Source organism: Pan troglodytes, chromosome 21 (assembly GCF_028858775.2).
Source record: "Pan troglodytes isolate AG18354 chromosome 21, NHGRI_mPanTro3-v2.0_pri, whole genome shotgun sequence".
NCBI classification, from domain to species: domain Eukaryota; kingdom Metazoa; phylum Chordata; class Mammalia; order Primates; family Hominidae; genus Pan; species Pan troglodytes.
Window position 1 is genome coordinate 16,070,487 of NC_072419.2, and position 23,171 is coordinate 16,093,657.

Sequence of the window (23,171 nt, forward strand, 5' to 3'; positions counted from 1 at the left end):
CCGTAGTGCCTATAAAGTAATAAACTTGGCCTTAGTTTCTCTAGGGAAGGACTGACAAGAGAACAAACAACATACAACAAACATGTCATTCTCAAAATGTCAGAGTGCCCCGAATCTTTAGAAAGTGTTGACTCATGACCACATCTCTGTGTCTCAGCTACTTCAATCTTTCCAGAATCCAAATAACAGTGATTTTTCCACAAGTAATGTGCAGGATGTATAAAAAGCCATTATTACGATTACTGTTATGATTATCAATATTGTTTACCATGTAATTTTTACCTAGCTATTTAAAAATTATATGTCAAACTCAGTCTAGTTGCCTCTGAACTGCGCCTTATTTCTCTCAGCCATGTCTTCATCTTTATCATCAATTAAACACCATAAAGGGGAGCCTCATGACATAGAGCAGGAGCAGTCGTCTCTGGACAGGTCTGTGCCTGGCAGCCTGGCATTCTCCCAGCTCAGGGTGTCCAGGAAGACGGACTCCACCCCAGGCCTCAGCTTTGGGCCCTCTCCATACTCATTGTCATTGCCATTGTCCTAACATTTTGCAGCTGCTCCTGGGCCAGGAATAGCCTGAGGCAATGGCCCATTTATCTGCATTGCTTCTCAAGCTTCAGAGACAGGGAAGAAAACATATAAAACACAGATGCTCAATTACCCCTTGAACTGTCATTTTTCTTTTTTACTGGGATTTTAAACACAAATGCCTGTGGGCACAAGAGGATGTTGGGCCTGGTTGCTGGGTATGCCTGCCTGGAAAAGCCAGGCCAGATGGACCATATGTGGATTTCTCTTGAGGGAGGGTGACTTTGATTTAAATTCAGAGCATGGTTCTTTGCAGGATTCCCTGAGTCCCAGGAAACAGTTCCCAGTGAAACAGCCTCAGAGGGGCAGAGAGCACTCGCTTATCTGGAGCCTGAGAATGCCCTCCAAACCATCATCTCTCTCTTTTTGTCAATTGTCCAATCTTTCCATTAGCAAAGCCTTGGCAAACCACATGGGTGTGGGAAGAAACATCTGAGAAACGTGAATGGAGAAAGGGGAGGAAAGATGGTAGGAGTGACCTGCAGCATCTGGGTGAAGCAGACTGCTGCATGTGTAGGGGTGGGTTTTACCAGGCAGGTGGTTCAAACTGGCATTGTGCTCAAACACTTCCCCGGAACAAACACCAAGCAACCTGGGCCAGAGAAAGCTTTAAATCGTTGTGTCTCAAAGTGCATTCAAAGGCACGCTGTATTAGAATCATCCTAGGAGACCTTTGAAAGATGTTAGTTCTAGGGCATCATCCCAGACATTATTTGAGAATCTCTGTGGTGAGGCCCTAGAATCTGTAGTTTTACTCTGCTCCCCAGATAATGTTGATGGAGAAATAAGAAGACTTCTGGTTAAAATGCCTCTACTATCAATGTATGTACAACATTATCCAAATTATTAGGCTTCTCTGGGTTCATGTTTTTTCATCTGAAAATGAAGCTTACTTCATTTTTTTTGAGGACTCATGAAGCACCTGGAAGTCCCTAGCACAATGCCTGTCACATTGGAGAGACTCTCTAAAAATTATCATTAGTGGCATTTTGCTAGCACAATTCTTAACACGTATGTTCAAATTTTAGCTGCCAAACAAGAGGTCACGAAAGATTCAAAGGGACTAATACAAGAGTTTTAGCCAGGCGCGGTGGCTCACGCCTGTAATCCCAGCCCTTTGGGAGGCCGAGGCGGGCGGATCACGTGGTCAGGAGATCGAGACCATCCTGGCTAACACGGTGAAACCCTGTCTCTACTAAAAATACAAAAAAATTAGCCAGGCATGGTGGCAGGCACCCGCAGTCCCAGCTACTCGGAAGGCTGAGGCTGGAGAATGGTGTGAACCTGGGAGGCGGAGCTTGCAGTGGGCCGAGATCGTGCCACTGCACTCCAGCCTGGGCGACAGAGCGAGACTCCGTCTCAAAAAAAAAAAAAAAAAAAAAAAAAAAAGGGTTTTAAATCTGACTTCTACAGTTTTCTGTGTCAATTTATTTTGGATTCAGAGAATTTTTATGCAGGGATTCCCCTCCACCCCAGTTCAGTAAATCACTCAGGGGTTATCAGTTTTGGGTTGAGGGGATCTGTCAGAATTTATGAACTTGGATGGGAAAAAATTATACCTCCAGTTTTTACTAACCTCAAATGAAAAGTAGAATTTCTTTCAGTGGTGAACATGGGCATTAAACCACTGCAGTATAAGAAGACCTGTGAATTTGTCATCAATAGAAATAGCCACATTACACTTGCCAGCTATATCTCAAAAGAATCATTTATACTCATTACTTTGAAATTATGGTAGTTATTTGACCCATCAAAAGATCTTGTTATTTAATGCATTATAGCCACATTTTAAAATTGTGATAATGATACTTTAATCTTTTTTTTTTTTTGTAAGCCTACATATTTTACTTTATGCATTTAAAAAACTTTTCTGAGGAGTTTATAAGCTCAGACAGCCAAGAGGGTCCAGGGTCAATGGTACTTCAGCTGTCATTTAAAGTGACAGAGCCTGTCAGGTTGTCTGCTGGGAAATGGTTTACAAAGGCACACATGACAGATGAGATAATAAGTATTTCTTAGCACTGATCTTGTGCTTTCTAGACGCTGCTCTGGGTACTGGGACACAGCAGTGAAGAAAATACATAAGAACTCCTGCCCTCATGGAACTGAAATATGTGGGGCGTGTGTGTGTGTGTGTGTGTGAAAGTGCGTGCACGTGCATGTGTGTATACCTGTCTATTTAGGTACAGTTTGAGGATCCTAAATCTGAAAATCTGAAATACAAAATGCTTCCAAATTCAAAACTTTTTGAATGTTGACATGATGCTTAAAGAAAATGCTCGTTGGAGCATTTTGGATATCAGATTTTCAGATTTAGGATGCTCAATTGGTACGTATAATGCAAATATTCCAAAAATCTGAAAAAATCCCAAATTCGAAACACTTCTTTTGGTTCCAAGTATTTCAGGTAAGGGATACTCAACCTGTATTATGATTAATGTGCTGTCATTACCTAACTCTTTGGGGCCTTGGTTAACTCAGCCTAAGTGAATCATATAAGATCTTGAAGTCTTTTCTAGCTTTAAGTTTTTAGAAATGCTGACAATGATGAGGCATAATGATCAAAACTTTTGTCATGTGAGAAAAATCAAGATAAGAAATTTATTTGCTTTTAGAACAATATATTTTGATCCAGAAATCAGCAACCCATAGACTTTCTCATGTACTCTTTTTGTCTTTAGTTAGGTCTATTTATGTAGGAGATGCTCTCAGGGTCCCACTCGTGTTCCCTCATCCCTTCCTGGAGGTCATTTGCTGTGTCAATTTTAGCAAAGGGAACAAACTTTGCCCATGTGCAGGGCGAGGAGAGTTGATGCTGCAGGAACAATTCTCATCTAATGATGGATAGGAGATAATTAAATATACCAGTGCCCCCCCTCAAGAAAGACAGTTCTGAAGTGTATCTCAGAAGGTCACCAATGGGATTGAGCCCCAGTTGCCTATTGTGGTATCCCATTCATTAAAACACAGTTTCTTGACTTTGTTCTCCTCTTTGTCTTATTTCTTCACTCTGCCATGTTGACCTTCCTGGGATCATCTTCCAAATGAAGTATTTGTGTCTAAGTCTTTATTCGAGCTCTTCTTTTGGCAGGACCTACACCAAGATAATGTATTCATTTGACTTGAAACACAGCTCAATATGTACACATTTCAAGGATCAAATGGACTGATTTTCCTGCACAATGTGGATTGGTACTGTGTCATGTCACTTTCACAAAATTTCTCCTGCTTGTACATTTTGTATCTGCTTCAGATCAATTTGATCTTTTCTCTGCCTGGAATTTCATTACCATTTTTTTCGATGACAGTGTACTGTTCATTTGATCAGTTTGATCAAGCAGTCTGAACTCATTGGGCTGTTAACTTCATGGTATGATTTACTTTTCCACTGATAGCTACTAAATGTGTTCTTCCCCAGGGATAAAGGGGACATGACTGTCATTCAGTCTGATTCCATCTGTCTAGTCTAGTTTAAAAATCAATCTCATTCTAATTCAAAGATAATACATCTCTCCTTTGCTCAAGTGAAACTTCTACTAGAGGAAGAGGTAGCAACTGGGAGGTAGTGCAGGATACATGGTGTGCTCTTGTATTCCCCCTTTCTTTCTCTTAAATACCTTCTTCAAATCATGGGGTCTCACACTAATACATGGCCCTATTCTATGTGGACCAGTGGGGAGCGGAGGTTCCAGTAACCTAGCTGGCTGTAGTCAGCTGCCTTGGAGATGCTATTGGAGGAAAGGGAGAGGCCTGAGTCTCATTTTGGTTCCACTGAAAACTGCAGCTTCTGCTGTTCGGAGTGGTCTTTGTGTAGATGACATATGTGGTTTTTAGAGTAAGGGTCAGCTCCACCTTGACCCTGTCTCCATGCAGAAAAGCAGCCATATTTCCCTTCAGTTGCCCCCATGGTGCACCCCTCCAAAGCACTCTGCAAGTTGGACATCCTGTTACTTAGTTAAGTGGTTTGACACATTCCCTGCTGTCCTCTCCATGTCCCATCAAACATACTCAAGGGAACTCCATGTCTTCTTCCATGCCCAGTAAAGGCAGAGGAGACCTGTCCAGGGGAGGTTGCCTCCACCTTTGTCTGCCCTGACATGTGATATACAATGCCTTTTTTTCATCCTGCTAGCTCAGGCTACTTCCTGAGGGTTTTTACCTTCCAACATTTCTGGATGGAAAATAAGCTGTGTATATAAAAGTTCCCCCATCCTCCAGCTTCACGAGATCAATGTTAATGTCCCCCTTGTCTCCCAAAGTGGAGGAGAGAGCCCAAATTATCTTCTAGGCTCCCAGAGAGCTCTCAACACACCCCCTTGAATCCAGGTTCTATTATAAAGACACATGCACACGTATGTTTATTGTGGCACTATTCACAACAGCAAAGACTTAGATCCAACCCAAATGTCCATCAATAATAGACTGGATAAAGAAAATGTGGCACATATACACCATGGAATACTATGCAGCCATAAAAAAAGATGAGTTCATGTCCTTTGCAGGGACACGGATGAAGCTGGAAACCATCATTCTCAGCAAACTATCATAAGAACAGAAAACCAAACACCGTATGTTCTCACTAATAAGTGGGAGTTGAACAATGAGAACACATGGACATAGGGAGGGGAACGTCACACACTGGGGCCTGTGAGGGTGTGGGTGGTTAGGGGAGAGATAACATTAGGAGAAATACCTAATGTAGGTGATGGGTTGATGGGTGCAGCAAACTACCACGAGAGGTGTACACCTATGTAACAAAACTGCATGTTCTGCACATGTAACCCAGAACTTAAGGTATAATAATTAATTAATTAATTAATTAATTTTTTAAAAAGCCCTCAGATCAGTTTTGCATCTTTGGAACAGGGAAGTAGAATGAGAGTCTTCAGCCCTGAACCTGGCTTTCCTTGAACTTGGCCTTCCAGAATTTAGTAATTTTTTTTTCAGTAGTGGTATCGACATCACCATCTTACACTCTTTACAATCCCTAGGGATGGATATATTTGTCTTTACGTCATGTCATCACAATGTTACATACAACTTTGTACCAACTCATTTGCACTCCCCAAGATCACAAAGAAATCATTCTTGGTTACTCAATAAAATAAATTTGAGAAATCACTGTTTACAATAACACAATGGGGAAAAGGCAAACATTTATTTTTATTTGCAAATGCAGTTTCTGCCAATAGTTAGTGCTCACAAAACCTTTTAAGCTACAGTAACTTTTGGTAAACTCAATGAATACTTTAAAAAATAACCGATGGTAAGAAAATTACAGAAAAATTTCCATTACACTGTCGAAAATGTTTGGAATCCAAAATCCACTATTTTCTGCAATAGTTTTTAATGTTTGTTCTGGTTTAAAAAAGATTTTCTTTTTCTTTTCTTTCTACTTCTACATAGTCCTGGTTAAATTAATACAATCTGTCTCATGAACATTTAGGACTGCCATTTTCTGGATTTAGATTGTTTTTATTCTCACATATTTATATTAATACTTTAATATTTTACATAAAACATTGATTTGCTGTTTTATGAAGCAAAATCATAGATCATATTTATGGAGGCATTTCCAGTTTGAAAGAAAACTGAAAATCTAATCAGTAGAAGGTCATTTTATGCCTTTTTTCCTTTTTAGCAGTAATAAATAATTAGCAACCTATTAATTACAAAAATTCTTAATTATGCTTAGAGCAACCAGAGCGCTATCACAAATTTAAATTCATATTTGTTACAGTATGTGAAATAGTTAAGAAAAGCCTCTGTTTTCCCAGTTTGGTAACAAATGGCTTTTGTCTGATGCATAATTAATAGAAACTAATGATGACTATGTAGCTCTTCCAGAGTTTTAAAGGCAAATCTATATTGGCCTACAGTTAACATGCAAATTCATCCAACAAGCAACACAAAATGTATTGTAGTAGTCATTCATTTTTATCAACATTCAAGAAGATCTAGACAGCAGCATGACTCTCCTATGTCGGAAACACATTATAACATGGGCACAACTGAAGTCAGATCATACCTGGTAAAATACCCTCTTGCTAATTCATCCTCTAGAGTCAGTTCAGACTTCCAGCACGATACATGAACAATAGCGATTAATACTGTGGTACAAAGGTAAATATAGACAAGAGTTTGGTGTGCTAGCATACAGAGTTTTAAAAATGGTGACAAATGAAACCAAACGTCTTGCCCTGTTCTCTCCTCTCCCTTTGTGAGCCTGGAATTCTCATGGTCTCACTGAGACATTCATTCTATTTTGGGAACTGAATCCAATGATCCTAGCACTGAAATTGCTCCCTGGGAGGGAAATTTGGCCACAAGGGAACATTGTACCCATTTGAGAAAGGGCACTGAGGGAAACATTGTGGTGTGCAAAAAAAATGGTTTGCTACTAGAGGCGTTCATGGAAAATGTGATTTTTAAAAACATTTAACTTTATCCCAAGGAGTGGTATACTGTGGCTCAAATATTATTTCATTATTTTTGGTTGGATTAATGAAACGTGCACACTATCACCATCACTCTTAATTCTTCTTCCACCAAATAAGACACTTGTTAGGATAAGAAAGATATTTTACTAAAGCTGACGGTGATTGAGAGTCATTCAGTATTCAAAGTTCCTAAAGAATCATTGGTTCTCTTAAAGGGATAAAAAAGTACGAAAGGCTTTGTTCAAACTCCTCTAGTAAACAAGTATTACTTCAACTGATACAATGGCTACATGACATCAAAGTACTATAAATTATCAAAACTATCGTACAGAAAAATTACAAATTCGTTGCAAAATACATTATACTGCTACCATTAAGAAAAAAGTGCTTTTTGTTTTCCTTTCTTTCTTTTTTTTTTTTTTTTTGCCAGAAAAGTATTCTTTCAATATAGAAAATCCTACATGTTACCCTGCATGTGGCTAGGATATATCATAACGGAGTTTGTACTGAGTCCTTCTGATTTGCTGGATGAAGGGCTGAAAAATATAATAATGACTTATTAAAGCCGTGCTCCAAGTGACCACACCGGCTGTCAGTGGAGAGATGCCTGTTTAAGACACGAGAAGATGCCCTGGTCTGTCGAACCCTGCCGGTCATCATGCTGTCCCACCAATTGGCTGGTCTAGAATGCACAGGCCTTTTGCATGTTCTGTGTTTCCTTTTGTTCTCCTGAATTATTCTCATGTCCTCATCTAGCTTTGCCACCTACACGAATCCTCTGCTCAGTGATGCCTGTATTGTCTCATGAGGGGGACGATGCAAGACGGTGGACCTGCTAGTTTTAAGAATGGATGTCCGAGGAGTTCCTGGGCTGTTGCTCTCTGAGAGGGCTCCCTCACCAACATCAAGTCTAGGAATCCCCGGAGCACTGAAGAAACCTGTGAAAACACACAGATACCAATCTGAGGACTAACACAGACACCTAACCCAGTCCCCAAAATGTTTTCCCCATTCATCCTATCAACAACTTCAAATTCCAGAAAGTTACCTTAAGGAGAAAGATGTTGTGAAAGCAAAAGCTTGTCTTGTCTTTGTTAACATTTCGTGTTTTCCTTACCTTTTTCAAGTGTGAAATAATAGGTGTAAATGACAGCTCAACTAAGAATGAAAACTTATTTACTAAATAAAATAACAGTGGCAATCACAGTGATAAGAGCAGCTATTACAAAATATTTAGTATGTGCAGGTGCTGGTCACACGTGCTTGATGAAGCATAGTATAAACAGGGAGCCGTTTTATTTTTCTAACAACTGCAACCACACAGGCTCTGTGGAACCCCTTTCTTTAAGAGAAACAAGCTTCTGTAAGGATATCGAACACATCTCATTTTTTTCTTTGAAGGTCTTGTAATTTTCCTTTTAAAGGTATATCTTACTTTATGTATATATTTAGAGATGAGGTCTCACTATGTTGCCCAGGCTCAAACTCCTGTGCTCAAATGATCCTCCCACCTCAGCCTCCTGAGTAGCTGGGAGTACAAGCATGTGCCAGCATGCCCAGGTTCCGCTGCACAAATACTAAGAGTGTGGCTCAGTGGATTTTTACATACATTTACCCCTATTTACTTTCCACTCCTATCAAGATATAGAACGTTTCTACCACTCTAGGAAGCTACTTTTAGGTTTCCTTCCTGCCAACCCCTATCTCCCTGCAAAAGGTCACCACTATTTTAATTTATAGCATAACTTAGTTTTGCTTACTTTTGTACTTTACCAAAATGGAGTCATCTATATCTGGCTTCTTTCACTCAGTGTTGTATCTGTGAGATTCATCTCCGATGTGTGGCAAAAGTTATATCTTTTAAATTACTGTGTAGTATTCACTGTCCAATTATACCACACATTATCCATTTGGGAAACAATCTCGGACTGGTTTCTAGTTTTTTGAAACCATTAGGATTAAAGTTGTTCTTGTACATGGTTTTGAAGAACATTGGCACTCACTGGGTGTGAGACTACTTTCATATGATACATTTTTAGTCACTTTTTTTTTTTTTTTTGGAGACGTAGTCTCACTGTGTCACCTAGGCTGGAGTGCAGTGGTGCGATCTGGGCTCACTGCAAGCTCTGCCTCCCAGGTTCATGCCATTCTCCTGCCTCAGCCTCCTGAGTAGCTGGGACTACAGGCACCCGCCACCATGCTTGGCTAATTTTTTGTATTTTTAGTACAGATGGGGTTTCACCGTGTTAGCCAGGATGGTCTCGATCTCCTGACCTTGTGATCCGCCCACTTCGGCCTCCCAGAGTGCTGGGATTACAGGCGTGAGCCACCGTGCCCAGCCACTTTTCATTATTTAGACTTAGTCCAATCCAGTAAAAATTTCAATCTCTCTTTTTTTGTTTATGTTTTTGTAGGTCCACACAACCTATATGAGTGATTCTACTGGGGCTGTTCCCTAAGATTTAGGGGTGAGGAAGGAGGAGATATTACCATTACAAATAATTCTCCTCCAAAAGGCAGCCACACACTCTCTTTTATTGTCATAAGATAGGAAGAGAGGTGTGTATGGGGCCAGTGTTTATAGTAGTAGCCCTGCAGAAATGATCCTCTGAGCAAGTCCTGTGGAAATCTGGCAGCTCCTACAGTGGTGATTCTTGGATGAAGCATCATTATTTTCTTAGCTCGTCCTAACTGGCAATCCTTGGAAAACAGGAAAGACCCCACTCGGTCTCTTACATGCATTATATTAACCATGATCTTCATTGCCCTGTACAATCTAGCTCCTGCCCATCTCTCTGACAAGACCTACCTTTTTCCCCTTTCTGACTTTACTCCAGCAATATAAGCCTTCTTTCTTGGCTTAAGGCCTTTCCACTTGATGCTCCCCATGCCTAGGACCTTTTTCTCCAAGATCTTTGCATGGCTGGTACCTTCTTCCTATTCAGGTCCCAGCTCGGTTGATCCCTCCCTAGAAAGGGCTTCCTTCACTCTTCAGCTTAAATCAGTGATAGGGTTTGGCTCTCTGTGCCCACTCAAATCTCACCTCATATTGTAATCCTCACATGTCAAGGGAGGGACTTGGTGGAAGGTAATTGGGTCATGGGGGCAGTTTACCCCATGTTATTCTCAAGATAGTGAGGGAATTATCATGAGACCTGATAGTTTTATAAGTGTCTGGCATTTCCCCTGTGCTCTCTCTCTCTGTTTCTCTCCTGCCACCGTGTAAGACATGCCTTGCTTCCCCTTCGCCTTCTGCCATGATTGTAAGTATCCTGAGGCCTCTCCAGGCATGTGGAACTGTGAGTTAATTAAACCTCTTTTATTTGTAAATTACTCAGTCTTGGGTATTTCTTTATAGTAGTGTAAAAACAGACTCATACAACCAGCTTTCAATCCCTTCTCCTGCACACTCTGCCACATCACAGTATGTTTTTCTTTCATAGTATGTACCACACTCTGAAATTATTTTATTTATTTGTTTGTTTATGGTTTATTATCTGTTTCCCCAACTAGAATGCAGAATCTAGACCTCACAGTCAGAAAATCTGGGGTCATGCACGGTGACATCCCAAGCTATTAGATGTCCCCAGCATGTAATAGATGCTGAATGAATGAGTATGGCATAGAGCACCTGATTTACTCTTCTAACCAACCCTTTGGGATACAGGCCAATCATAAACCATTTTACAGATGAAGAACTTTGGCATAGGAAAGGCTGAGTCACTTGCCCAGTAAACGAACAGAAGAACAGAGATTCAAACCCAAGTGACTATTTCCAAAGTCCATGCCCATAAACCAGGATCTTCCTGCTGGATGTGGTAAGCCAGTCTTAAAAACCAGAGAGATATGGGAAAATCCAAAAACTATTCTGAACTTTAGCAACATCTGCTGCTTCTCACCTTGTGTAGGTCCTTCACTCTTGGAGGTAAACTGTCCCGGATCCTCCGCATCGCCTGGAGGGGAGGCTCATTGAAGTAGGGGGGCTCGCCATCGATCATTTCTATCACCATGATCCCGAGGGACCAGATGTCCACCTGTTAGGCACACCCTGATGGTTATCTCAGGCAAGGAGAACATTCTGAAATGTCAAGTGTGTCCACAGAACCTCATACTCATTCACAAGTGAATATGGCACTTGTAACCTCTCAACATTTACAATACAGATTTATAGGCTAAACTGCTGGGTTACTGAGTTTTTGCTAACAATCTTTGCCTTTTATGGACAACTTCAGTGAAGGTTCCACCCATCAGATATAAATGAATATTTTAACATTCTAAAGTTTAGTGCTTTCATTTTTACTCTGTAAACTTTAGTAGTTAACTGTCTATCAGGGCAGACGAGAAAATCATCTGGTTTAATGCTATGAAAATGGAGAAGAAAGTTGTATTTAAACCATAAGCAAATAAGAAAGTTTTGACATATTTGTAACAAACTGCAAAGGGCTACCTTGCAGGATGCAGAATATATTCTGATTCTTTTATTAATTTGCTTTTAAAAATAGCTCTTTTCTCCCCTACTTTGGGATTTCCTTCCACTACCTTTTATTATCATTTCAAAACAGCATGCACAAAACCTCACTTTACAAAAGCATTTTCAGGGATTGGAGAAAAGAAAAGGAAGAGATGACAAGCAATTAGTAAAGAATGGGAAGTCGAGACAATGAGGAGCCATCTCTGTGCTATAAACTCCCAGTCCCACTCACTTTCCTGTTAGGAAAGTTTCCTATTAGGGCCTCATTATACCTCTTATCTGATGAACGTATTGCTATTATTACCCCTTGCAGTGACCTTCACCGAGAATTTCTCTCTCAGGACCACAGTGAGAAAAACAAGTTGAGGACTCATCCAAGGTCAAGCAAACAAGAGAAAGAGAAAGATTCTGCCTTAACTTATGCTGATGTCCTTAGCTCACGGCCATGTCTTCTCATGCTTCTCTTCTCCCAGATTCACCATCCACACCATAAAGTGTGGAAACACTATGCCTAGCCGAAACATACCCCTTGGCTTCCATCTGTATGTAGCCTTATGTGCCTCTAAGCTTCCACCCATGCTATTACCTCCCAAGACGGCCCTTCCTCTACTCCTCTGGCCCTGCATTTTCACATTTCCAGGCACTACCTCTTAAAAGATTAAGAGTGATTGTTTTCATTCCAGTGGTAACAGAAATTGTGCCATGTTTTTGACTATGATTCACATATTATTTTTTTCCTATGAGAAAACAGTGTAGGTCCTGCACTGTGAGATGTAAACTGTGTTGAAAACAGTGGGTCATTTGAATATCACCTCTATTTTGTGGCACTTTCTTTGATCCTCTTTCCTTTCTCTGAATTCTCATGCCTGCTCATCTGCATGTCTCCAGCCACTTTGCAAGTTGCATTGCCTTGCTTTGTGTGTGTGCCTGCTACTGAGAGTGGGATCAGAGTTGGAGTGACTTTCCCACAGTGTCCACTGTAGGACTGCAATAAACAGTCCGTGGATAAACACTGCAGTGATCTGCCCCAGGGGTGGCCAGGCTCCCACCTGCCACAGCCTACCTACTCTGTGCCTCATCTAGTGAGTGGGGATCAAATGTGGAGTTAAAAGTCATTGCCCCCATCTCCTGTGGTCACCAACTATCTCAGAACCAATGGGTCCCTGAGCCTGTCCCCAGTCCTGCCACGCCTATGACTGTGACCCCCTTACCTCTGTCCCATAAGGTAGCCTAGAAATCACCTCAGGGGCCATCCAGTAGGGAGTGCCAACCAATGATTTCCTCTTCGGCACCTCTTTGGAAACTTGAGCACAGAAACCAAAATCAGACAACTTTATCTGAAAAGGAAAGGAATACAACAAACTAGCAATTTTAAAACAATGTCTGCTAGACATGAAAATACAAACATACAGAGTTTCAAATTTAAAACAAAACAGTCTCATCAACAGGCCTTGGACATATCAGAGGAGGGACTGTCAGACCCTTTTATTGGAAAGGCATGGTCCATTTTAATGGAGAAACTTCTCCCGGGCCCACCAGGATCAACTTCCAAATGTCTCAACTCCTGCTGCTTATATTACTTCTATAAAGTGATGGAACAACAACAAAAAATCTTTACAAATTAAATACACCACAAACAACAAATTTGTTACATCCCAAGCCTACAAGTTTAATATAATGTAACAGGTGATGCTTTCATATACGTAAGTTGCTATTCTTAATATGAATTTTGAACAAACTGATGTAATTTAGATTCTTTTGAGTTGAGCACATTTAGATTTCTATGTACCATGAGGCGAATCAAAGAACCATCTCTTTTCTATATTTGAAATATTGCAAGGCCTTTGCTTATCCAGGATGTGGAAATGTCACTTTTAGTACTGGATACCCTTCCCTTTTTGGTTTGCTCCTTTGTCCATGACAGTTGAATCTACCAACGTGAACATCAATGCAAGTGGAAACACAGGCATAGAACCTGGGTGTTGGCACTTGGTTGTCGGGGGTTTAAGGTGGTCATCCTAAGGGCTCAGTGTATATACATGTTATTTACCTTAGATATCATCAAGGAGGAAAAAAACTTGGAAATTTCTTTCCTGGAGCTCATGTACTCTTAAGAACATACTGCACCCTGGGTGTTAGGCACCCTGCTGGTTTATGAATTCTAGATGACCGGGATTCAGTTTATTTCTGGAAGCCATAATTTCTAGTCATGATGACCTGGTCTGAACTTCAAACAGTCTTATGAAAGTGACATCAAAGAGCCACTTAGAGTTGTTGGTGATAATAGAACACAAAAGAAAACAATGGTTCAGAATGACCACTTGAAGTGAAAAAATTTTTAAAGGTAAATAGTACAGTCTCCAAGGTATGAATTCTCTCTTAATTCTCTTCACACTTCTCTGAACTTCCTCTTCCAACCTTTTTTTTCTGGCTCTACCTCTGCCGCCTGCCTCTTAAATATTGGGGTTCCCTAGGGTTCTGGTTTCCTCTCTCACATCTTCTCTTCTTAGATTCTCTTACTGGATACTGTTTTTCTTTCTATGCTTAGTTCAGACCTTGCTCCTCCATTCAAAACCTGTATTTCCAACTAGTGTATATTTCTAAATGGATGACCATAAGTACTTCCAAACTCAGCATCCCTCTCTCTGCTCCAAAAGCTGACCCCTTCCCTATCAGTCCTGTTCTAGTGAATGACACCAACATCAATCCAAGAAAATCATCCTTGACTCTTGTCTCTATCTCACCCCAAGTCTTCCTGGTTAGAGTTTAAAAAAAAAACTATCTCTGTGGCTTCAACACCCACAATAGTGCTTGGCCCATGATAGGTTTTCAAAATCAAAATTGTTGCATAAATTGATGAACCTCAATCATAAGAAGTGAAAGAGTCCTTGGAGAATGAAGAACAAGTGCATTAATATATTATAAAGATCAGGATTCAGCAGGGAGGTCTGACCCAGAGACAAGATTCCCCCTGCCACACGTTATTATGGTAATTTCCAAACATATAGCAAAGCTGAAAGAATTATAGAGTGAACATCCCTATCTGCATGAGTAGATTCTATAATTATTAATGTTTTGCTGTGTGGACTTTATCACACACCTATCTCTCTATCCATCCATCTATTCATCTAATTTTTGATGCATTTCAAACTAAATTGCTGACATCAGTACACCTCACTCCTAATTTAGCATTAACTGGAGTTCAATGTGTTTTTTTAACAGTTTAAAAATTTACACAGTGTGAAATGTACACACTTTAGGTTTATCATGTGATGAGTTTTGACCTCCCAGTACTATCAAGATCTGGGTATTGCCATCGCTAGGGTACGGATGAGAAGGTCCTTGGGATATGAGTGGTAGTGAAACCCTTGAAGGGCCATAGCATGAGAAAAGAAGATGGTCAAATATGAAATACTGGGCACCTAGGGTGATCGAAATTGAGGCATTACTGGAGACTGAAGAGAAAGACATCAAGAAATCAGAGAAACAATGGAGAATAAATTGGGAAAGCCAAGGTAGGGATAGCAGCAGCTAGGATACAACAGGGAGATGAAACCAGGTAAGAACTGGGAGTTGCTGTTGTGCTCAGCAATGAGGGCATCCCTAGTAGCCTCTAGTTTCAGGTTGAGTCAGTGGTGGAATCCAGAGAGCAGTCAGGTAGATTTCAGTCAGAGTGCTTTTCAAGAAATGAGATGTATTTTAATATAGATAGAAGAAATCCAGCATTTACAAACGTGGTGAATATGATAATGATGACAATGATAATTATTACTATTCTCTACAGTGGGTTTCAACCCACTGGGAGATATTCATATCTCCCAGAATTCACATCCATCCAAACTGCAGAATGTGATCTTATTTGGAAGAGTCTTTGCAGGTCTAATTAGGGAAGGTGAGGTCATACTTGATTGGGGACAGGCCCTAAATTGCATGACTGATATAAAAATAGGAGAGGACACACAGACACATAGATAAGAAGACCATGTGAAGGCAAAGCAGAGACTGGAGGGATGAGTTTACAAGCCAAGCAACACTGAGGATTGCCACAACCACCAGAAACCAGGAGAAACGTATATAAAACTTCTCCCTCAGAGCTTCCAGAAGGAATCAACACTACCAAAATCTTGATTTTGGACCTCTGGACTCTTGAATCATGAGAATACATTTCATGCAGAGAGAAGAAAATGCCACTCAATTGGTAGCAATTTGTTATAGCAGTCCTAGGAAATGAATACACTCACTGAGCTCTTACTACCTGCCAGGTAACACTTTAAACACTTTACATGTACTATCTCATTTGACAGCTCCCAAGAAACTAACGAGGTAGGAAATATTATTATCTCCATTTTACAGAGAAGTAAGCCAAAACACAGAAGTGGTTAGGCCACTTTGCCAAGGATACAGAGCTAGTAACTGGAAGAGCCAGGATTCGGGAATTTAACCACCACTCTGCTGCTCTGAAGAGCAAAGTTACAGGCTGAAAGAAGGGAGTTCCCAGAGTGGTAGATGTTGAAGAAAGAGGAGAGAGTGAGGATAACTGATGACAGGGTTTTTAAAGCATCCCTTCAGGAGAGATGGGATGGGATCCAAGGTCTTGCTACTTAAAGCATCATCTTCATCAATAGCAGCAGCAGCAGTGTCACCTGGGAGCTTGTTAGATTTTCAGAACCTCAGGCCCCACCCCAGACCTACTAAAGTCAGTTTCCACTTTAACAAGAGCCACAGGCTGTTGGTATACACATTATAGCTTGAATCATAGATCACAGTTCAGTCAAGAAACAGAAGAGGGAGGAGGTCACATGAACAGGTGGGGATAAAGGGGCATTTGTTTGCACAGAGTCTAATCTCTTTAGCATACTGACAAAAGCCTTAACATTTTCACCACACCCCATCTTCCTACTGCTGGCGCAAACACACTAGAGTCCACCTGAATGGTTTTTAAAGCCCTCTGTAATCTGGTGCCTTTTCATGCAGCCAATTTTATTCCTCATGGCTTTCTGCACACACTAAAACCATTCTTAGGGACCAGGGCTGTTCCTAGAATGTAGAATATCCAGGGCTAAAACCCAGAAAGTTCTGGGCAAATCAGAAAGAGGTGGTTATCTTATGGTCCATTCCCAACTCTGAGTTTTTTTGATGATTTTTCTTGCATATTCAACTCTTAGGTATACATCGAGGGCTTTATCAAATCTAACATTCTCCAGAATTCTCAGGAGCCCATGTTGATCACTCTCTTTTTTTTTAAATTTATTATTATTATACTTTAAGTTTTAGGGTACATGTGCACAATGTGCAGGTTAGTTACATATGTATACATGTGCCATGCTGGTGCGCTGCACCCTCTTTTCCAAATTCAGAGAATTTGGCATGCACTCAATCCTGAACTGTTTTCTGGTGCTGATTTTCCGTCTCTAGCTAGAGATGACATTCCTTGGGGACAACAATTCTGCTTTCTGATTGCAGAGCCTTACTGTGTTCCTTAAGAGTTGGGCAAACAAACAGCAGAAACTCAGAAAACAAATGCTACTAGATTTATTTTATATTGACACAAAAACATAATAGTATACCAGGTGACAGAAGACACACTGAAGCTCTTTCTGAAAACATCTGAAGCATACTGAAGATAGCTGTTGCTAGAATCAAAGTTGGAACACAGATGAAATGAAAATAACATTTTGGAAATTATTAATGTGATTTTTTTTCATTTCCTTGTTCATGATATTCTCACTAATTGGCTTAAGGCCAGTGATTTGGACCAGTGGTGGTATGATTTGAATTGGAAGGGATTAGATTATTCCCAAAGAAATGCTAGAGAAGCTGGTTTAGCAGAGAGGTGATATTTACAATCTCTTATCAAGAATCAACCTCAGAGGACTCAGATCATAGAATTTCACATGTAGTATGAAAAAAAGGGCCTTGTAGTTGTGATACGTGGTCCATAATCCATGGTGCCCTATTATAAGAGGAGTCGATAATGCACAGAAGTAAAAATCCTACAGTCCACCCCTTGTAGTCTGGGATAATTTGCAGAAGGAGAGAAAGAGGAGTGATGTTGACTATGTCAGGTCCTGACCTCCTTATGATATATCACTTTTTTTCACTCCAAGCAGATGGTGGTGGGCTTTGGAAATATCTGTGTTGCATACATCCCCATACAAATAAGGGAGAGGAGAAGCCCCACAAGCATGTGTTCAGAGGTAATATTCAAAATATTCAATAACCAGATTAACGTAGGCCAATTGGAACCTAGATAGAAAGTCAAGCAAAGTCCTAGAGTTACCCTGGGAAGGATTACCATTTTTAATGAGGTGAGGAGGGTCTTGGGAAGGGGCTGGAGTGATGGGGGATAGCCTAAGGACTTAAAGCAGTGGCTCTCAACCAACTAGCATGAAAATCTTGCAATATTTTAAAAACGGGTGTAGACATGTTGGTAAAACTGACTGAACACCAGCCTTGGCCATACCCCGTGTGAAAGGAAAATAAAAACTCAGGACCCCAGTTCATTCTGCCAAGAGGAAAAATTGAACTAAACGCTGAGTCCTGCAAGAAGCTACCTTCTGTTTTGTTCCTAATTAGACAGCTACAGGTCATAGGTAAATACCTCCATAGGTAGTGACTCTATGTTCACATCATATTCTGTAAAGTGCCGATTTGCTGAGCATGAGATCAATACATAATTGACAGTTCTCCTACCTGCTCCTTTTCTCTTGCAACAAGTGGATGACCATACCCTCCCTCTTTCCCCTCCAGCTCACTTTTCCCCTTTCCCTCAAACTAACCTTTGGAGAAAGGCACAGACCACAGACAGTTTCTATGAATCCATGTTTTTCATTTCTTCTTCTTCTGGACATGTCCTTAACCTTGGTAAAATAAACTTCTAAATTGATTGACACCTGTCTCAGATACTGTTTCGTTTTACACCAGCATGTAAAATGTACTCCATGGAGACAGGGCGCTATAGTGTGGGTGGAAGTGAGCTTGTGGCAATGCTACTGTCTTCCATGGCCTGTGTGGGATGTGCAGGGGTTCGGAAGTTCCTCCAAATCTCAGTGAGGGAATGGGGAAGGGTCTGGCACAAGCCTGTGGTTGGGACAAGGAGGCAGCCTGTAGGGCACCTTTTCACCCGTGAGTGAAGAGGCTGCAACTGTGATGTACAGCAGAGGTGAGCCCCTGGACAGCCCAGCCACCAATAGGACCAGTCAATCTTGCTACCTGGTCACCAGTCCAGGTAGCAGGAGAGTCCAATGAAAGCAAGGCAGGGAGGAGAAAGGAACAAGAAGATGCTTCTTATCTCCTTCACCCTGAGGTCCCACGAGCCATGCTTGTCTTTCCTCCCACACTCCATCTTGGGAATAAGTGAAGGTGGAGAGGAGAGGAGGGAGTAGGTGGTGGTTAAATCTGAAAGACTGGGTTTATAAAGGTATCATTTATACCTCATAATAATGTAGTTGACTTTGATAGACAATGTTCAAATCATTCAAGCCAACTAAATTTAATGCATTGAATTAAAATAGATATTTTTAAAAAGAATCTAGCCAGTAGGACTCTGTGAAGAAGTCTGGGTTAGTTTTAGGAAGCATAGAAACCATAATTGTGGTGTGTGTGTGTGTGTGTGTGTGTGTTTATTTCCAAAACTAGGGTGTAAGTAAATTTGCAACCCCAATACACAGAGAGTAGAGGAGGAACAAACGTTCCAGTTTTGTTTGCCTATAAATTTAAGAAACCTGAATGGTTAAGGAGGTGAATATATCAGCATTTTGCTATTGGCAGTTTTAAATTTCAGTATATCTAGTGTGGGTTTCTCTTTGCTGGCATGAAAAATGCCCAAACCCCTCAAAATCTGGCATCCTAATAACCATCTCCCTGACAAAATGTGAGATGAGCAATTGAAACTCGACACTTGGAAGTGAGGCCTGTTCTGCTGCTGTAGGAGTGTAAGTGCTTTTGCATGATTCTCTACTCATCCAAGTACATAAAAGGGACAATTTTCTAAAAGAACATAATTGCACACAACATTTGTCCAAATAAATCTGCAAGTAGATAATGAGAACTCAAGTAATGAGTACAATAAAGCACTGTAGGCAGATCTTAAAAGCAGATCACATAGACGCTAAGCTGAGCCTTACTTTGGGTAGAATTGTGCAACCGGGCTGCTTAGGAAACCACCTTCGTCTCACTAATGCAGTTAGGCTAAGAGAACTACCACTAGTATGTTGTCCGCCCCCTAAAAGGAGAAAATGTAGCTTGTTACACAAGGACCACACAAGGAACTTTAGTTTAGAACTCAGACAAAGCTGCAATTTAAACATGAGATCCTATCCATCTCTCACGTGTCCTGGCCAGGAATCAGGGTTCCCACAAAAGAATGGTGGAGGGTTGGGGGGTAGTGAGGGTGGGCAAAAGAGAGTCTATCCACAGGGCAGCTACAGGTTTAAAGATAGAATGTAAAAACCCTTGCTCTGTAAACTGCATGCACTCTAAAGAATTCTGTGTCTGCTCTAGGGTCTTGGCTAATGCAAAAGGGGGCTACTTGTGTGCCTGGTTTCTGGGTGCTTCTTTGTAAGGCAATGGCACTCAGTGTACAATGTATGTAGCATCAGCCTCACCTGAGAGCCTGTTAGAAATGCAGCTTCCTGGGTACCACGTAGCCTGAGTGAACCAGAATCTCTGGGGTTGGGGCCCAGGAATCTGTTTCTTGTCAAGCTTTCCAGTGGGTTCTGATGCTCAGTAAAGTTAGAGAACGTTATGGAAAAAGCAGGTAACAGTGGCCAGAAAAAGAAGTCTTCAGGCATAAAGATGCAGATGGTGGCATTTGGAGGTGAAACTAATGATCACTGAAATAGGAAGTTGTAGGAAGATCTGGGCAGGGCACCAACGGCATTTGCTGTGGTACAACTCACCCTCCTTATACCACTTCCCTTATCACGATGTGTGAATCCAGGCACAGTGTTGCCAGACCCTTTGATTTTTCAAGGAAGACAGGAATCTGAAATTTTATATGACATCTTCCAAGTTTTGATTTGTGGCAATCAATTTATAGTAAAAAGAAAAAGAGATCACAAAGACCACTTGTGTGTGTCTCTTTTCCATAAACTTATTGGACTTAGCGGGTCATGGGTTTGAATTCCGGCCAATGAATTTGTCAAAGGTCAGTCACTCACTGCTCACTGGCCCCTAAGTAATTCATTTATCAAATGTTGGCCCTAGGCCAAGGAAAGGTCATGATGATTCTACACAACACTTAATTACAAGGGCAGAGGAAATGCCTTCTGACTTAGCATCTACCTTGTCCCTGGTATACTTCTGAAGGTTTTACACACATTACATTATTCATTCCTAAGCCACTCTATGAGATACTATTTATTTTCCTCTTTCAAATCCCAAACACCACATTCTCCCTTCTTAACACAAATTAGTGACTTGTTAGATATTATTTATGCCATAGATAATAATTGAATGATTTACTTTTAGTTGATAAAAGATAATTTATCTAGTCTTTTGAGAGGACAGAAAGCATTCATTCTTTCAAACCTGAGCAATTCTCGGTCATTTTTCCTAACTTTAAAAAATTTTTTTAATTTTTTAGTTTTTTTTTTTTTGGAGACAGGGTCTCACTTTATCACTCAGGCTGGAGTGTAGTGGTATGATCTTGGCTCACTGCAGCCTTAAACTCTAAGGCCCAAGCAGTCCTCCTGCCTCAGCCTCCAGGGTGCTAGGACTACAGACAAATGCCACCATATCCAGCTAATTTTTTAGTTTTCTGGTAGAGATGAGATGGGACTTCAATATGTTTCCCAGGTTGGTCTTGAACTACTGGGCTCAAGCAATCCTCTTGTCTCAGCCTCCCAAAGTGCTGGGATTACAGATGTGAGCCACCACGCCCTGCCAACTTTTTAATTTTTAAATAATGATAAATCCACAGGAAGTTGCAATGTGCACCCGTCTCTCCCTAGTATTCGCATCTTACACGGCTACAGTACAATATCAACACTTGTAAATTGATTAGGTCTAATTTATAGAACTTATTCAAATTTCATCAGTTACAAATGAACTCATTGTGTGTGTAGTGTATATAAGCATACTCTGAAATTTTATCATGTGTTGCCAACTAGTCAGCTAACCAAGGGAAGGCTAGTTACCCGGTGAGTTACTACGGTGGGCAACTAGAGCTTGATCCTGCTGAAGAAGTCTGGGAGACTGTGTAGAACAGTGCAAAAGTCATTGTGGTTTTTGCCACTAAAAGTAATGGCAATTACTTTTGCACCAACCTATTATAACCACCACCAAAATCAAGATACCCAACTGTACCATCAGCACAGGACTCCCTGGTGCTGTTCTTTACAGACACATTCCCACAACCCCAAACCCCTGCCAACCACTCATCTGCTGTGCATTTCTATAATTATGTTATTTCATGAATGTGTGTGTGTGTATATATATAAATATATGGAATCATATAGTGTGTATCCTTTTGAGATTGGTGTTTTCTCACTCAGTATAACTTCCCTGAGGTTCACCCAAGTTCTTGTGTGTATCAATTGCTTGTTTTTATTGTTAAGTGGTATTCCATGACATGGATATATTAATACTATTTGTTTAATCATTCGCCCTTTGAAGGACATTTAGGTAGTTTCCACTTTGGAACTATTATAAAGAAAACTGCTATAAACATTTGTGTACATGTTTCTGTGGGAAAATAAGTTTCCATTTCTCTGGATAAATGCCTCAGAGTGCAAGTGATGGTCGTATGGTAAGTCCATTTTTAATTTTGAAAAAGAACTGCCAAAGTATTTTCTTGAGTGGCTGTGCCATTTTAAGTTCCTATAAGCAATGTATGAATAAGTGTTGTTATCACTATTTTTCATTTTAGTCATTCTTAAATGTGTGCAGTGATAGCTCATTGTAGTTTTAATGTGCATTTCTCAAAGGCTAATGATGTTGAACATCTTCAAACAGGAAGAGAACCCAATATATCTTGTGTGGCAGACAGTATTTTCCAAAAATGCCAACAATAATTTTGCCTATCCCATGAGCTCTTCTTACAATATGACTTAATTTTTCTCACACTGAGGGGGACTCTAAACCCCTGCCCCCTGAATCTGGAAGGGCTTGTGACCATGGTGAAAGTAATGCTATGTGATTCTGAGGCTAGGTTATAAAAATGCCATGCACTTCCACTTCGTTTTCTTGGGACGCACTCTTGGGACCCAGTTGCCATGCCATGAGGAAGCTCAAGCCACATGGGGAGGCCACCTATTTTGTAGATGTTCTGGTGGCAGCTCCAGCTAGCCTGCCTGGACTGACTACCTGACATGTGAGTGAGGATGACTTCCAGATAACTCTGGCCCCAGGCATTATCTAACCACAAGTCAGAGCAGCACTGTTTTGCTGAGCTTAGCCAACCCTTGGATCTATAAGAGACAATACTAAAATGACTGTTGACTTAAGACTGTAAATGTTGAGATGCTTCGTTATAACAGCAATAGATAATTGAAAAAGTCTTCTCCACTATATAATGTTGTACACTAATAGACTCATATAATAACACACTCTAAGCCTTTTCTTGGAGTAGCCACACTCCATTTCTGCTCTCTTTTAAAAGAAAAGTTTCCTTTTCCTACAGATACTGGAGAAACCACTGGAGTCAATATGATGCACTGTTCTGAACA

The 23,171-nt window shown here is 40.7% G+C and overlaps 1 protein-coding gene across 4 annotated transcripts in view; it reads right to left on the minus strand.

Moving 5' to 3' along the window:
• Positions 1-5,735: 5,735 nt before the first annotated feature.
• PAK5 (p21 (RAC1) activated kinase 5) overlaps positions 5,736-23,171 on the minus strand; it is a 302,347-nt gene continuing 284,911 nt past the window's right edge. For all 4 annotated transcript variants that reach the window (XM_525261.7, XM_003316787.5, XM_054674646.2 and 1 more), the window contains 3 exons: positions 12,714-12,839; positions 10,931-11,065; positions 5,736-7,969 (listed from right to left, as the gene is read on the minus strand). In XM_525261.7, coding sequence (XP_525261.3) covers positions 7,814-7,969; positions 10,931-11,065; positions 12,714-12,839 — 417 coding nt within the window. In that variant the 3' untranslated portion in view covers positions 5,736-7,813. The remainder of the gene's footprint in view (positions 7,970-10,930; positions 11,066-12,713; positions 12,840-23,171) is intronic.